The sequence below is a fragment of the Littorina saxatilis genome, linkage group LG11 (assembly GCF_037325665.1).
Source record: "Littorina saxatilis isolate snail1 linkage group LG11, US_GU_Lsax_2.0, whole genome shotgun sequence".
NCBI classification, from domain to species: domain Eukaryota; kingdom Metazoa; phylum Mollusca; class Gastropoda; order Littorinimorpha; family Littorinidae; genus Littorina; species Littorina saxatilis.
Window position 1 is genome coordinate 3,212,787 of NC_090255.1, and position 14,929 is coordinate 3,227,715.

Below are 14,929 nucleotides of genomic sequence, written 5' to 3' on the forward strand. Positions count from 1 at the left end.
ATTCTGTTTAGGGTTAGGAGTATTTTTATTGGGTTCGGACAATGTTTTGATATCGATTAATTACTACGCAGATGTAAAACCTTGATGCAGGAGAAGATTATTTTTCTTTTTTAAGTGTACGCAAAAGGAGTGTCATCGGTGCTTATTTGTGAACTCATAAAGTGCTTGCTTTATTAAATATGCATCGATTGATACATTGAATAAATAGTTAATTTGTTTAAGAATTATTATAAGATGTAGTACGTCTTCTCTAGTTATGTGTTGATATATTTTCGATTTTCATAAACGTTTTAAATCTGCATCTTTTTGGGCGATCGGACTGACACCGGTTTTAGCAATTTAAATTATTCAATGGTTGACCTAGTCAAAGATGAAATTGTGTTTTATAGGTCGGTTGTTCAAATCCCATCAGAGCCATGAAGATTTTTCGGGCTACGGCCGGCTCCTACCTAAAGTGTATGTGATATGGTTCCTATGTGAAGGCTGGGATCACACAGCCGAGTGTCATTCACTTCACGAATGCGACTTTGAGGGTGTTAAGGTTTTGTCTACCTAACCAACACCGCAGGTGCGGCAGTTCTCGGGCCTGGTTGACGCCAGGATATATGCTTATATTGCTCTTTTGCAGAAATATACTCAACAAGGAGATATTGTGCCATTGCATTTGACAATTTCCAGTTTTTATTAACACTGTTCTTTGTGTTTATTGTTAAATCTATTGCTGTTGTTTTTCGTTTTTCTTCTTAAAATTGTGTGGTCTTTTCCTACCTACAGTGATGTGAAGATAATGAGTACCAACAGGAGATCGTACATGCTAACTTGCATCAGGGATGCAGTAAATAGAACGCGACAGAGCACTGCTTGTGTTATCATTGCACTAAAAGATACGATTGTGTTTGAAAGGTCATCTTTGCCATCACTGTCATACTAGGGTTTCTTAGTCACGAGCATCTACCCCTCCCTGTTGTTGAATTTCCTTATGCAAATCTGTTTCCGGTTTTGTGTTTCAACAGTGCTTTTGGTATGACAAGCATGTCCGACGATTTTGTTGCTGTTGGTTTTATCAAACATGTCATGTCTTTGCAAGAACGGACCGTTGAAACAAGTGTGGCTTTGATTGGAGAATTTGCAAACATTGTTCTAATTGTCATGTTTGTTCTTATTTTATCGGTCCTTCATTGAGCCCGAAGTCGACTTCGCGAAGTCTTTTTACCGAAAACTCTGTGCTAAAGCTCCGTGCGGCCTGCTTTGCAAAGTGGGCTTCACGACGTCGACTTTGCCCAATTCTTCTTCTTCTTCGTCGTTCGCTCAGACAGCAACTCCGGAGGCCCTGATGAAGGCTGCTGTACGCCGGAGGCTCTTTGCCCAATTGAGAACAGGCGTTAATCTATGTTCACTATGATCACAAAAACACCTTCATAAATGTCATGTACTGACACGTTAAACAAACACCGCTGCCTAGGGCAGCTTCTTTTCACGCGGCCGGACACACACACACACACACACACACACACACACACACACACACGCACACACACACGCACGCACGCACATACGCAAGTACGCACACTAACGCCAACACACACACACACACACACACAAACACATGTTATGACGCAAGACATATGAGACTTGAACAAATGGTATTGCAATTTTGTCTCTGGATTTATCGGTTGACATTGGACGAAAGGGGTGGGGGGAGGGGGGGTGCATATCTGGAAGATTTACAGAAACAGAAGCACATCGCAAGAATATGTGTAAGCTAGCTATGTCAGCAGAATTGTAGGTTCATTTGCATAGTTTTTAACGTACAAATCATACCCAAGAGTTTAGGGCATGTTGAACCAAGCAAGGGACTACTGTACAACGTATGATGAGGACGAATTATTGGACATTATTATGATGCTAGGATTAGGCTTGTGTTTAAAATAAGCATTATTTATCGTGTGTTTTCTGTGTTTTTTCTGTGTTTTTTTCTCACATGTGTACAAATTGTATTTTTGACCTTCTATAGTGGACATACGCTTCAGACTGTACAACAATTCTTTCGAATTAATTTTAAATATTCATGTGTGTGTGCATAGGGAAATGTGTCTGCAGCATGTAATGATATAAACGCACATTATATGCATGGCATGTACATTGATCAGGTTCTCCCTTTATCAAACAGGATCCATTTTAGCACCACAATCAATACTATGTATTTTTCTTTTTTCTTTTTCTTAATTCTTTTTTTATATAAACAAAATCCTTTACCTTTATTATTATTTTTTTATTTTTAGTTTATGTTTGGCAAGACGCTGTAGCGTGCCCTCTTAATCAATAAAACAAAAACCATACAATTATATGGACAGACTTGATGTCTCTAATTTTCACTGTACATGAGACTGTATCAAGCAAAAGACATCAGCAACATTAACAACAACTGATTATTTACTTATGTTTGTTTGTTTGTTTGTTTGCTTAACGCCCAGTCCGCCACGAAGGGTGATATCAGGGCGGTGCTGCTTTGACATTTAACGTGCGCCACACACAAGACAGAAGTCGCAGCACAGGCTTCATGTCTCACCCAGTCACATTATTCTGACACCGGACCAACCAGTCCTAGCACTAACCCCATAATGCCAGACGCCAGACGGAGCAGCCACTAGATTGCCAATTTAAAAGTCTTAGGTATGACCTGGCCGGGGTTCGAACCCACGACCTCCCGCTCACTAAGCGGACGCCTTACCACTAGGCCACCGTGTTGCGGTATTTACTTATGTCACGAGGTCTAACATTACATTGATGGACAGGTGTCAACATTTGCAGCATTACTATTGGCAGTCCCATTTCACACACACACACACACACACACACACACACACACACACACAACCACACACACACACTCACACACACACAACCACACACACACTCACACACACACAACCACGCGCGCGCACACACACTTTTTTGTTTTGTGTTGTAATAATGCAATCGTATTAGCGGTTATCTTCTTTATCGGCTGTCGTCTCTGGAGAATAGTCCACAGGGTGAAGGTAGCCATCATCTGATGAAACACAAACAGTTAAGATTATTTTTCAGAAGAGATGATTAGTCTCTGGTTAAAGTTAGTACACCTAAGGCGGAATTTTGGAAAGTGTTCTGACGGTTTGCACCTCAACACATTCAAGAGACATTCTCTGTACTGTAATCTAGAATCGCTTGCAATAATTTTATAAAAACGGCTCCGAAACTATGGTAAATAATTAAATGGATCTTAATTAGCAAGCGGGTTGCTTCGCCCAGTAATGACATAAAGAACAGTCAAACAAACAAGCAACCTACGAAGGAAATCCTAAAACTTTAAATGCACCTTACAACCCTGCATGAAATAAAATCCATTATAAAGCGAAAATAACTCTTTCCAATAATTGAACAAGACTTTCAGATTGAACACATGTTGTCATTACTCCCATTATTATGCAGCATATGTCATGAGCTTTGATTGTTGATGTATATAATTTGTCGGTGGTATATAAGGAATAACCGTTTAGAACCTTTAATCTTTAAATACAATTATTACAACTCGTATATGTTCTTGAATCCATACTTTAATAAAAATGTCCGACTTTTTCTCAATTGTGGCTGATTTCCTATAATCATGTAAACAATTTGGATGCAAACCGGTACATTTGTCTTCCTTATATACCAACGACATCAAAGTAAAACAGAGGACATATCCTTACCGTCCGTTTGTTTGGGAAGGTCAAGGTACGTGTGGCTCTCCGTGGGGCCTGTTGGTCAGAGAAAACACAAATAGATTATCTCCCATTAACACACACACGCACACACACACACTCACATACACACACACACACACATACACACACATACACACACACACATACACACACACACGCACGCACACACACACACACGCGTGCATAAATATGCACGCACTCAGTGTCATGCACGCACGCAAGCACGCACGCACGAACCTTTTAATTACAGTCTTTAACTTTGACTAATGCGAACACTACCTGGCTTGTCATACGGATTAGCATTCTCCTCTCCGTTAGTTGCTGCTGCAGGCCGAGCATGGTCCTTATCTGCGTTTTGATGAACAATATTGAAATGAAATAGTATAACATGCAAATGCCTGTCAAAAACACCAACAAAACGACAGTGTCTAACATTTTACAAAGAAAAAAGAGAATATAACTACACCTGTTAAAAAATAGAAGTTAAGTGATGTGTCTTGAGTGCTTGTACACTGAGCAGCTATAACCTCTTCATCACGTTTTCTCCTTCAATTACGTACATGTCTATACGTTGAAAAACATGAACTCACTCGCTCTTTTGATCTTTCCATCATGAATCTAATGAACGTGAGCCATCCTCTAAACGCGCACATCTTTACACGTCTTCACTACTTTTATACCAGGGACGTCTTAAGTATATAAATATTCAAAACGGTTCTAAACGGTCATTCCTTAGATACCACCGACAACAAAGTAAAACAGGACATATCCTTACCGTCCGTTCCATTGGAAAGTTCGAGGTACGTGTGGCTCTCTTTGGGGCCTGTCGGTCAGAGAAAGACACAAAGAGATGATCTCCCATAGATACACACACACATACACCCACACACACACGCACACACACATACGCACATACACACATGCACACACACACACACGCGCGCGCACAAACACACACACACACACAAACACATACGCACACACACAGACACACACTCACACACATATGTATAGGCACGCACGCACGTACCTTGACTAATGCGAACACTACCTGGCTTGTCATACGGATTTACATTCTCCTCTCCGTTAGTTGCTGCTGCAGGCCGAGCATGGTCGTTGTCTGCGTGTCGATGAAAAATATTTAAAATGAAATAGTATAACATGCAAATACCTGTCAAAAACACCAACAAAACGACAGTCTCGAAAATCTTACAATGAAAAAAGTAAATATGAAGACAACTGTTAGTCAGAATAAAAAAAAGAAGTTAAGTGATGCGTCTTGAGTGCTTGTACACTGAGCAGCTATAACCTCTTCATCACGTTTTCTCCTTCAATTACGTACTTTTATACCAGGGACGTCTTAAGTATATAAATATTCAAAACGGTTCTAAACGGTTATTCCTTAGATACCACCGACAACAAAGTAAAACAGAGGACATATCCTTACCGTCCGTTCCATTGGAAAGTTCGAGGTTCGTGTGGCTCTCTTTGGCGCCTGTCGGTCAGAGAAAGACACAAATAGATGATCTCCCATAGATACACACACACACACAAACACACATACCTAAAGTGTGGATGGTTACCTAAGAGGCGGCACTGGGTGTAGTGCCTTTCTAGTGCACTTGCACTACAACAGCACTGGGTGCAGTACTCGCTCCGGCATCGAAGAATTTTGCACTAAAAAATGCACAAAATTTGACCTATTTCGTCGCCTATAGAGGACGGAAAGAATGTCATTTTGAACATTGTTATGACATTCTTTCCGTCAAAAAAGTCAATTTAACGGTGTTAAATGAAGCGACCATCCACACAATTAGGTTGCCATCCAGAGTTTAGGTTGCCATCCACGTGTGGATGGTTGCCTTATGGTGATTTAGGCAACCAAACCTGTGGAAACATGGGTACACACACACACACACACACACACACACACATACATATATGGGTGCGTCTCAGAATCTCGTCCTCTGTTTGTGACATTATCACCAAAAGTAAAATCTTCCCAGAAAACTTTGATAATACTATTTACACACTTCTCAGGGTGTACCTTTTCAGTTTAAACAAGAAAAAATATAACATTGCCTTTAGTTTGCCATATATTGAGCATTATTTGGACCATGTGTGCAAAATCACCCGTGTAACATGGAAACAATAAAAGACAACAAAACTGCATTTATAAGGCTGAAAACGACTTTTATTCAGTTATTATTGTTGAATCACAAGCCATTATAGAGTTCAATATGAAATGACTACATGCAAACAACAAAATAATGTTTTTTTCAAAGTTCTATGCATTCGTCAAAATTTCAATACAAAAATGAAAATTAATTAATGATATCCTGATCATAACATGTTGATACATGGCATTCATTCAGTCTTATTGACATTTAACCTTCACAATAGCATATATACAAAGATTTGTCGCTCTAAGATAAAATGTTAGAAAGTTATCCCAAAAGAATGCAAAATGGTCACCGATATAACATGGAAACATCACTTTTGTAACAAAGAAACGGTTATGCTTTTTCCAACAAACTTTACTAAATGAAGCTAATTTTGCAACCAGATTCTTAGGTAAAATGCCAAACACTAAAACAGGAACAGAAAGAAAAAAAGCTGGACAAAATCAAGCAAACTTTGCCCCCAAAAAGAGAAACATTAATGAAAAGTTCATCACCGACGTAACTCGGAAACGAACAACCAGACATGTATTATAAGGTTTGACATGAAGAATGCAAATGTTCAAAAGTGGTTCATTCAATTGTTAAGACAATAAACCAAAGGCATTGGTTACATATAGAACAGTTGCCACTTGCAGTTAATTAATTTATTTCAAAAGAAATAATGCCCCCTGGCATTGAAGGTGGGGTCACGAATCATGGTTGCATCAGATGTAGGGACTAAGGAAATATCATCGATCCCTGGAAAGCAATAGTAGTTCCCCTCCGGTTTCCTTCGAAGGAACTTTACCACCAGTTCATCAGGTCGAATCTCTTGCACCTGAAACATGCAAGTACCTTCGATTTCAACCAAAGATTGATGCAATATGTGTACTAGTTTCACTAACATGAATTTGTTTAATGTCTATCAAGATTTTGATGCATCCACATTCACTGGCTAAAAACAAAATAAAGTAATTATTTTGTTCAGACTTACCATTCCATTGAACATACAACTTTTACAATTAAAGAAAACATTGACACTTACCGTTCCTTTAAATCGATTTCGGAAATTTAATTTTGATCATCATTTTTATTTTTTTAATTTTCAGAGCTTGTTTTTAATCCAAATATAACATATTTATATGTTTTTGGAATCAGGAAATGATGTCAAATAAAATGAACGTAAATTTGGATCGTTTTATATATATAAAAAAAAATTATTACAATTTTCAGATTTTTAATGGCCAAAGTCATTAATTAATTTTTAAGCCACCAAGCTGAAATGCAATACCGAAGTCCGGCCTTTGTCGAAGATTGCTTTACAAAAATTTCAATCAATTTAATTGAAAAATGAGGGTGTGACAGTGCCGCCTCAACTTTTACAAAAAGCCGGATATGACGTCATCAAAAGTATTTGTCGAAAAAAAGAAAAAAAACGTCCGGGGATATCATACCCAGGAACTCTCATGTCAAATTTCATAAAGATCGGTCAAGTAGTTTAATCTGAATCGCTCTACACACACACACGCACAGACAGACAGACACACACACACACATACACCACGACCCTCGTTTCGATTCCCCCTCTATGTTAAAACATTTAGTCAAGCTTTGACTAGGTGAAATCGAAAGAAAAACTATTATTAACAAATGTTTAGCCTAATTTTTCACTTCATAGAATATCATAGCAGCAAAAACTCACCTTTTCTCAAGAACCTTGGGTGTTGATCACTGTCGTAACAAAATCACAGACTTCGGAAACATTCTCGAAATCTTTCTTCGCTGCTGGAAGCTGAACTATTTCTCTCTGTAACTGCGCATGCGTAGTCACCCGCACCTCTAAGTCACTACGCGCAAAATAGTTCTAATCTTTCTTCAAAACTCTGAACATTATTTGCAAAACCGTTCACCATCGTAACTGAATTTTGAAGAAGCATGTCATATTGCGCAACTTTCAACTTAGTTTGCAGATGCAATTTTGAGAAAATAATACTTAAATAACATTTAGCTTAGCGATTTTCTATGCCCTTTCATGTCAAGATCGTGTTGAAGATGAATATGCAAATTCTAAAGTTCAAATTTAGGACTTGTTGCTGTTGCACGCGTGTGGAAACCTATGTTACGACAGTGATGGCAAACTTTCAAGCGATTAATTTCGTTTAAAAAAACAATTCTGTGGACAAAATAACATTTCAACTGTCAAGTACACTTAAACCAAACACACATATCAAGAACAGCAGTCCTTGGACATTCTAAACGATTCTTGTAGTGAGGTGCAAAACTAGTTGATGGTTCATGTCACAGATCAGACCTCCTTTTTTCACGCATCCAATCATTTCTTTCGCAAAACAACCTTCATAATAATCATGCAGAATACTCAGTTTTGTTTGTACTATTTCTTTATTCATTTTACTTCTCAAAAATACCAATATCATGATTTAAAATTCAGTATGTTTCAATTGTGGGCTAATTTGATTATGGCACACACAAAAGGTTCAGTTTCTGAGACGCACCCATATATATACTGGATGATTACCCGCTTCGACGGGTACCGGCTTCGCCGGCAAGAAGTACAGCCGAATACCCGGCGAAGCCGGGTGAGTGGCGCACCGTACGCGATTGACGCCACACGAAGGAAGGGAGATAAACGCGCAAAACACTGGAGAAGATAAGGAAGAGTTACTGGGAATGGATGTACAGAAAAACCATAAAAACCAATATCGGTTCAGCGCTGCGCGCTGAGAGCACGTGTTGAAAATTTTCATCGACCAGATTGTGTCCGGGGTCTACCTAAATATGCCCACCAAATTTGAAGCAGATCCATCGAGAACTTTGGCCGTGAATCGTGAACACACAGACAGACAGACAGACACACACAAGCCGTATATAGATATAGATACGCACATACACACACACACGTTGAAAAACATTAACTCACTTGCTCTTTTGATCTTTTAATCATGAATCGAATGAACGTGAGCCATCCTCTTAACGCGCACATCTGTACACTACTGTTATGCTAGGGACGTCTTATGTATACTAATTTATTCAAGATCAAAACGGTTCTAAACAGTTTTTTCCTTATACACCACCGACAACAAAGCTAAACACACACACACACACACACACACACACACACACACACACACACACACACACACACACACTCACACACACACACACACACACACCAGGAAACACACACACACAGACAAACACACCAGGCAACACACACACACACACACACACACTCACACACATACCCTCACACACACCCTCACACACACACACACACACACACACACACACACACACACACACGCACAGAGTCACTCTCACACACACACACACACACACACACACACACACACACACACACACACATTCTTACCCTCGTGAGCACTGGCAGGAATTTCAGAATATATGTGATATTCATCCCCGTCTGAGGGCACTTGGTCACCCTGTACTCCTGGCGTATCTCGCGACGCATCGTGACATTCCATTCTATTCGGCAATCGAAAACCCGCTGTTTTGCCCGAAAAAAAGAAAAACACACAGCAGAAAACATGCATGCAGACAAAAAGTAAAACCAAAAAAATATTATCACGTGAACAATAAAGGCACAGTGCGCCTCCCGTAAACCATCACAGATACTGTCAGGTTTTTACACACAGTACAAACACCCTTCCGTTTGAACGCTCACCGAACGGGAACATCCTAGGTGCCCTACGTAAAGAGCGAGCAATTTTCAAAGAATTATGTTTTCGGATTGAGACCATCTCAATCGGACCCATCCTGAACTCAGGTCAAAAATGAGTTACTTCCCTTCAACTGGCGATAGCCGTGGAGCGATGATTGTGCGTTTTGGCGCTAGACCTAACTTTTAAAATCTAAATAATAAATTGACAGCTTGTTACACAAACATTCTTCAATCATAAAAGAATTATTTTTTCATCAAGACAAGATCAGTACAAATCGAAGTTTTGAAAGTTTGAAAAAAGAAAAGCCCGGAAGCAGGGTCACGCAAGGTCGTGGTTTTCGTAGCAGACGACGGTTTATAGGCAGTCAAAAGCCATCGCTCGAGTTCCTATGAACCACATTCGTTTGTTTCGTGAAAAGTCAGGGGTTCATAATAACGTGCTATTGCAGATAAGCTCACAGCGAGCCGCATTCAAATTACAAACTGACGACTGCATTGTGAAAAAGGGAAACTGGATCACACGGGTTCACGATGGCTCAGGGGTAAGATAAACCACGCAAAAATAAATTTTTTGAAAATTGCTCGCTCTTAACGAAGGCTTTGAAGCCTTCGCGTGTTCTGTTTACATCGTAGTTATCTTGAAATATGCGAAAACCGTTCATTTCAATACTAAACTGACGCTGTTGTCTGCTGTATGTACGTAGGACAGTCAATCGACTTCCAACATGGCATGGTTCTTATCTACCCTATAATGGGGAAAACCTAACATGCTTGTGACACGGTTTTATTCTTCTTCTTTTTAAACCAAATCTCTTATCCGAGCTGCGTCCCATATCGCTCCGACGGCGGCCTTGGCCGCTTTCGGGACAGTCCGCTCGCTATGCTATGCTATGCAAAATTTCTATTTTTGTCCCCAGAATAGGAATCTATTTGGGACATGAGGTGGTCCCTCGCTCGCTCCGCTAGCATTGATTTATACTCCTGACACAACACCAGGCCCCCAGGCCCCTGTGAGAGCCAGCCAATGCCAGCGCGCCCCTTCCACGGCAGAGTCAGTGGGAGGGTCTCGCTGCGCTGGCGGGTGTAAAATGAAATTGTATCACTGTTATGTGATATTAAAAAGTATGTACGCTAATCTCTATTCTTGTGTTGCATAATCATACACAAACAAGTTGTTTATGTGTGTGTGTGTCTTGTGCGTGTGTGAATGAGGGCAAATGTTTGTATTCCACTTCAATCATCATCACATGCACATAGTGTGTATATCAATCCACCGGACTTTTACATTTTAACAAAAGGTGGTCCTAAGTTTTATAAATTGTAACAAATTCTGAAATAAAGCTGTGTTTAACAATACGCCCAATAATCTTTTAACCACAAGCTTTTAAAACAACAGATAGCGGTTCCATAACCCCGTCACCTCCAATCCTTTGGCCAGGTGCCCCCCCCCCTCCCCCCTCAACTAGCGAATCAACAAAGCTGGTCCCTAATGAACAAAGTCCGTAGGACATCAAGAAACATCAGGCGCCCGTCCCGGGGTCACGCTTGTCTTCGCAAAGCATGCGACCTAGTTGTACATTGTACATGTACTTACTGAACCTATTTCCTTTCATTCTGAGCTCATTGTTGGAGTAAACACAACATATTTATATATTTTTGAATCCAGGAGACGATTCGGAATACAATGCAATCAATTTGTAATCGTCTTCTCAAAAATCGATTTTAATAACAATTTTAATGAGCAAACTAATTAATTTCTTTTAAGCTTTCGAGCTCAAATGCAATCCCATAGTCCGGACTTTGTCAAAGATTGCTTGATCAAAATGTAAATCAATTAGGTTGAAAAAGGAGTGTGTGACAGTGCTGCCTCACATTTGAAAAAAGCCGGATATGAAGTTATCAAAGCCATATATTCAGAAACTGAAGAAAAAAAAGTCTGAAGATAGCATACCCAGGAACTCACATGTGAAGTTTCATGAAGATCGGCCAAGTAGTTTTCTCGGAATCAGTTTATACACACTCACACACACACACACACACACACACACACACACACACGCACACACACGCACACATACACACAAACATACACCACGACCCTCGTCTCCATTCCCCCTCTATGTTAAAACATTTAGTCAAAACTTGACTAACTGTAAAAAGGGTACATTATATTTGTTTGGCAAAGATAAATGCGTGCCATACTTTTTGAACAGAAAGATCTCTTAAAGTGGTTAACACAAATAGTTTATTTTCTTCTCAATCCAAAATATAACTGTTGGCAGAATAGGCAACGTATTATACCTTTCCTCTTGCAGTGAATTACTACCAGCACGATGACAAGGATGAGAAATCCTCCCACAGCACCCAGCACGGCAAACAGAACAACGGTTTTGTTGTCATTTTCTGGGGAAAACAAAGCCGCTATAGACACACACACTGACACTGCTAGCAACATTTTAGCAGTCGAGATATTACCAACACACAAAACAGTTGCTTCCCTTTCCTAACCCTTCCCCCCATCCCCCTACTTGACAACTACTGTATGTCACTCGTTAGCGCTAGCTGAAAATTTGTGTTTCTCTTAAATTCAACTGATTTTAAAATGTACGGAATTTGCAGAAATTGTACGCAGGCATACAGAGTTGTAAGCAACATAATAAATTATGTTCAAACCCCGCAGTTCGGTTGCAATATCTTCGTCGACAACGCCCTGATAATCTTAACCAGTTTACAAACAAACCAGAAGCAAAAAAGAAAAAAAGCATGGCCTTTGTTCATGTGTTTTATTGTATGGAGGTTGTTTGGTTTGCTTTTATTTCAGACATGGGACCTTGATATCTCTATTTTTCTGACACTTCTATTGGTGAACACATTTTTGTACCTATGTCTTAAATGCTGATTTTGACTAACATAAACAAGTATCTTTAGCTTGAAATTTTATAATTCTGAAAAATCGTAAATTTGTGTAAACATTTCATGTTTGCGCTCTTTGAACATATTCGGAACCCGAGACAGCTGGAATGAATCTGACAATCCAAAGAACAGTTTTGTCGAAAACTGCTCGGAGGAAGTCAACAATTAAAGCTGCAGACAGTCACCACAAGCCATTTGAACATGACTGTCAACAATGACCAACGCATGGAAAGTGGCCCTCATAATATTGCTAGAAATGTCTGAAGTGAAATGTACACTACGTTTCAGCAGGGATATGTTAGCCGATTTACAGGTAAGAGCTAACTTGTATGCAGTATCCGAGGACTTAGCGAAATTGTGTATGTGTGTGATGAGAAATGTATATTCTATAATTACAATCAAGGTTCTCAAAGAGCAAGTGTAGCATTTTTGTGGGAGCCGAGATTTTATCAAGGGATGGTCGGATGTATTCAACTGCCGAAGGAAACTAAGCGCGGTTTGAAAAAAAAGTGTCACAGAAAGAGTGCTCTCTTTTTACGACATTTGACACCAGCCAATCAGACTTCCACTTTTATTCCTGCACGAGGACACCTGCATCCAATCAAGCTTTGCGTTTCATACGTGCACGAAGAAGGCACAATGGCTCCTTCCTTAGAGACAGACAATCACGCAGCATCCGTCGCTCCCGTGGGGCCATAGATCTGCGACTGGGAGGATTGTTCAGTTGGCGCTGGAACAGCCCCTGCTGTGGCTGTGTAACCCGATGCGAGAGTGGCAGCTTCTTCCGCAGCGACCACACTTTTGACCAGTGTCTGAAGGTGTTAATTCATTGCTGTCATTTTCTCTTGCTTTGAGTCTGTTCACTCCCGAGGCCAGTTGAAGCTTCTCTTCTCCTTTGGCTAGGCCTCTCTTCAGCTCGAGCCTCGAGCAGGCTCAGTCTTGGACAAAGTCTTCCCTACCAGTAATGTCCATGTCGAGGGCCTTCATGTCTCTTTTGCAGACATATCTGTACATAGCGAAATTGGGGGCGTCTCTGCGCTCTCTTCTTTGATGCTAGTTCCCCGTACAGGTGTTAGGGGGGGCCCTTGCCTGATGCCCGCTCACCCAACCATATGTCCTTGGGGATCGTGCCATCTTGGATTCTGCGGACATGACCAAGCCAGCGGAGTCGGCGTTGCCGAAACAGTGTGTACATGCTTGGCATACCAGCACGTTCCAGGACCTCGTCGTTGGTCACCGGGTCTGACCACTTGATTCCCGAGATCCCCCGGAAGTTGCGCATGTGCAAGGTGTTTAGTCTCCTTTCCTGCCTTAAGTACAGAGTTAACGACTCGATGTCGTAGAGAAGGGCACTGCACTGATAACGCATGCTCGATAGTCAGCCATCTTGGTTTTTGCTGTCAATGTTGCGTTTTCCCAGACCCTTTTTGAGAGCCTGGCAAATGTTGAGGCTGCATGGCCAATTTTTCTGTTGATTTCATGGTCCATGCCAAAATCGGTATAGCCACCGATGAACCAGGTAAAGTTGTCCACTACATCCAGCTGATAGTTGTTGATGGTGATGATAGGTCAGCATTCAGTGTCCTGTCCTATGATGTTTGTCCTTTTCAAGCTGATGGTGAAGCCGAAGTCCTTGCAAGCTCTGACAAGTTGTCCATAAGGTGCTGAAGGTGCTCCTTGCGAGCTGGCAGCGTCTTCTGAAAATAACATGTCTCTGATGAGAGTCTTCCGAATCTTGGTCTTTACCTTCCGCCATGACAGGCTGAAGAGTTTGCCATCTGACCTGGTATGCAGGTAGATTCCGTCGGTTGTAGTTCTGAATGCGTGTTTCAGCATGACTGCAAAGTATATGCCGGAGAGGGTGGGGGCTAGCACGGGACGAGCCGTCAAACTGCACGACACGCTTCATATGTCTGTGTGTAACGACTGGATCATGCTTAGCAGCTTATGTGGACACATAATCCTTTCCAGAACTTTGAAGAGTTCCCAAGGTCAAGTCTATAAAGGCGATCGATATATAATGGCTACCTTCGTTCTCTGCATTTCTCCTGTAGCTGTCGTAGGGATAATATTATGCCAATAGTGGATCATTTTGACCTGAAGCCGCACTGAGATTCTGGAAAACCCTTTTCAGCAAGCTTCTGTAGTCTGTTTAGGACCAAGCGTGCAATCATTCTCCTACGATGCTGAACAAAGAGATCCCCCTGTAGTTATTGCAGTCGCTGCGATCCCCCTTGGTTTTGTACAGGGTGACGATGTTCAGAATAATGCTCAACCCATCTCTCCATGTGTTTGCTTTTGTCTATGATGACTTCTCCAGTGGTTGACTTCAATGGTGCTGTCTTGCTGTGTGTTGGACCAATGGCTTTCTTGATGCCGTCATAGACACTGCGGATATATCCACAGTC

The 14,929-nt window shown here is 40.9% G+C and overlaps 1 protein-coding gene across 6 annotated transcripts in view; it reads right to left on the reverse strand.

The window, feature by feature from the left end:
• Positions 1-1,646: 1,646 nt before the first annotated feature.
• LOC138979416 (uncharacterized) overlaps positions 1,647-14,929 on the reverse strand; it is an 18,937-nt gene continuing 5,654 nt past the window's right edge. For 3 of the 6 annotated variants that reach the window (XM_070352134.1, XM_070352136.1, XM_070352135.1), the window contains 8 exons: positions 11,910-12,011; positions 9,300-9,434; positions 5,194-5,241; positions 4,798-4,866; positions 4,522-4,569; positions 4,026-4,094; positions 3,732-3,779; positions 1,647-3,052 (listed from right to left, as the gene is read on the reverse strand). In XM_070352134.1, the coding sequence (XP_070208235.1) occupies positions 2,985-3,052; positions 3,732-3,779; positions 4,026-4,094; positions 4,522-4,569; positions 4,798-4,866; positions 5,194-5,241; positions 9,300-9,434; positions 11,910-12,011 (587 nt within the window). In that variant the 3' untranslated portion in view covers positions 1,647-2,984. The remainder of the gene's footprint in view (positions 3,053-3,731; positions 3,780-4,025; positions 4,095-4,521; positions 4,570-4,797; positions 4,867-5,193; positions 5,242-9,299; positions 9,435-11,909; positions 12,012-14,929) is intronic. The other 3 variants (XM_070352139.1, XM_070352140.1, XM_070352137.1) reach the window with 2 other exon arrangements.